The 2,155-nt window shown below is 27.4% G+C and overlaps 1 protein-coding gene across 1 annotated transcript; it reads left to right on the plus strand.

Moving 5' to 3' along the window:
* Positions 1 to 656: 656 nt before the first annotated feature.
* On the plus strand, positions 657 to 1,750 carry LOC107022068 (glutaredoxin-C13-like). The gene has a single exon (XM_015222791.2). The coding sequence runs from the start codon at positions 1,119 to 1,121 to the stop codon at positions 1,422 to 1,424; it is 306 nt and encodes a 101-aa protein (XP_015078277.1). The 5' UTR covers positions 657 to 1,118; the 3' UTR covers positions 1,425 to 1,750.
* Positions 1,751 to 2,155: the final 405 nt, after the last annotated feature.

Raw genomic sequence — 2,155 nt, forward strand, 5'->3', positions numbered from 1 at the left:
TATTTTACTTATATATGAGATATTTTTTCTCGACAAAAATATCCTGATAATCACGTAGCTTCGCCACTGATTATAAAGAGTGTCTAATTATATATGTACCAAAAAAATTAATAAAATCCTAATTAGTTATGTGGAAAGTGCATGTAGGTATATATTTTTAGGTGTTCCAAATAAGCTTTTTCCACCAAAAAGATTCTATTCAAAAAGTGCATGACCATATAGAATATATGTATTATCTTCCAACTTGCTCAAAGTTGATTTGTGGAATGAAACAGTATCTTTTTATTTTCATTTTTTATGATTAAAATTCTCTTCTTTTTTAGTTATATATTAATATTCTCTTCTTTATTATTTATATCTATTAAAAAATTCTCTTCTTTATTATTTATTTATTAAAATTCTCTTCTTTATTATTTATTTATAAAATTCTTTTCTTTATATTTATTAATTAAAATTCTCTTCTTTATTATATTTATTAAAATTCTCTTCTTTATTATTTATTTATTAAAATTCTTTTCTTTATATTTATTAATTAAAATTCTCTTCTTTATTATTTATTTATTAAAATTCTCTTCTTTACTATTTATTTATAAAAAATCTTTTCTTTATATTTATTAAAATTCTCTTTAGTAGAGCTGTAGTCCAGTTCTTGGAGCATCTAAATAAAGCACACCATCTTTTGAATCTTTACAATTTAGACAGAGAACTCCACTTTCATTTTTAGATGTTCCATTTTTTTTTCTTTTATAAATAGTGTAGCTATTAAAACCCTCTATTTCCAAGCAATCTCTTAAAAAAAAAAAATTAACAAGTTTTTTCTTGCTATTTTTCTTCTTAATTCCTTCATCTCTTCTAGCATCAAATTTTATAACCATCGGATCGATGTTCAAATTCTGTTGAACTTAAGATCCGATGGTATACTAAAGAGTACCTCCATATTTACCCCTATATTTCAACAACTTTACATATATACCAAAATATCAAGTATAGCTCGTAACAATCTATCAGTTGAACTTCTAGGCCAATCAAATCAAATAAGGAAAAAAACCCTAATTTTTGAAAACCTAACCCTACCCACCTTTTTTACTCATATTTCGTCGTACTGCTAGTCGTTGTAAATGGCTGATAAGGTACAACGAATGTCATCAGAGCACGGGGTGATGATTTTCAGCAAGAGTACGTGTTGTTTATGCTACGCGGTCACTATACTATTTCGAGATCTTGGTGTTGATCCATATGTGCATGAACTTGATCATGATTCTGAGGGAAAAGATATGGAAAAAGCTCTTGTGAGGATGGGTTGTAATGTCTCAGTTCCAGCAGTTTTTATAGGGGGAAAATTAGTTGGATCAACAAATGAAGTTATGTCACTTCATCTCAAAGGATCCCTAATTCAACTCCTCAAGCCATATCTACCTGATTAAAATAAAAATAAATTCGAGAATTGGAGAGTGAAATTATTCACCTTTAAAGGGAAATAAGAAAAAGAAAGTACTTAATGAATTAGGAGGATATATAATATTAAAGAAATTTAAAGGTTAAAATAACAAACGAATAAAAGTTAATGGCTCGATCGACTAATGACACTAGTCATGTAGATCAAGGTCATGGTATAGTATATGATCAGTGTTGTAATAGTTTGTGATTATATGTATTTTGTGAGATATTAATTGATCCTAATTATTAGTCATTTGATAATTACCTATCATGAACTATATATATGTGTCCTGTGTGGCATCATACTTGGTAACTTGTGTTTTATATGATATTTTATGTGTATTATGTCATGTATGATTCATGTGTAGGTCTGACTGTGTATCGGTCATTTTGGTTTGGTTTTGAAGTTTATTGGTTCGATTTATTGATTATCAGTCTGTAGACATGCTAAACCGTTAAGGACCATTAAGATATTGATTTATCGATTATCAGTTTATCTGTTATTGATCATTATCAGTTTAACCATAAAGATTTGACACAAAAAATAAATGATTGAAAATTACTTAGAAACATGGTAACAGATCAAATAAACCATGCATGAATTGATATATTGTGTCTTGCTCAAAAGCAACACTAACACATCATATATCATATCATATATCATATATTATTATAAGTGGAAAGATTTTAAGTTCAAAGTTAGATTACGAAAATGTCC

The sequence above is a fragment of the Solanum pennellii genome, chromosome 6 (genome assembly GCF_001406875.1).
Source record: "Solanum pennellii chromosome 6, SPENNV200".
Lineage (NCBI taxonomy): Eukaryota > Viridiplantae > Streptophyta > Magnoliopsida > Solanales > Solanaceae > Solanum > Solanum pennellii.

Excerpts from the sequence above, each read along its gene's own strand:
- LOC107022068 (XM_015222791.2), top strand. The coding sequence starts at position 1,119 with ATGGCTGATAAGGTACAACGAATGTCATCAGAGCACGGGGTGATGATT.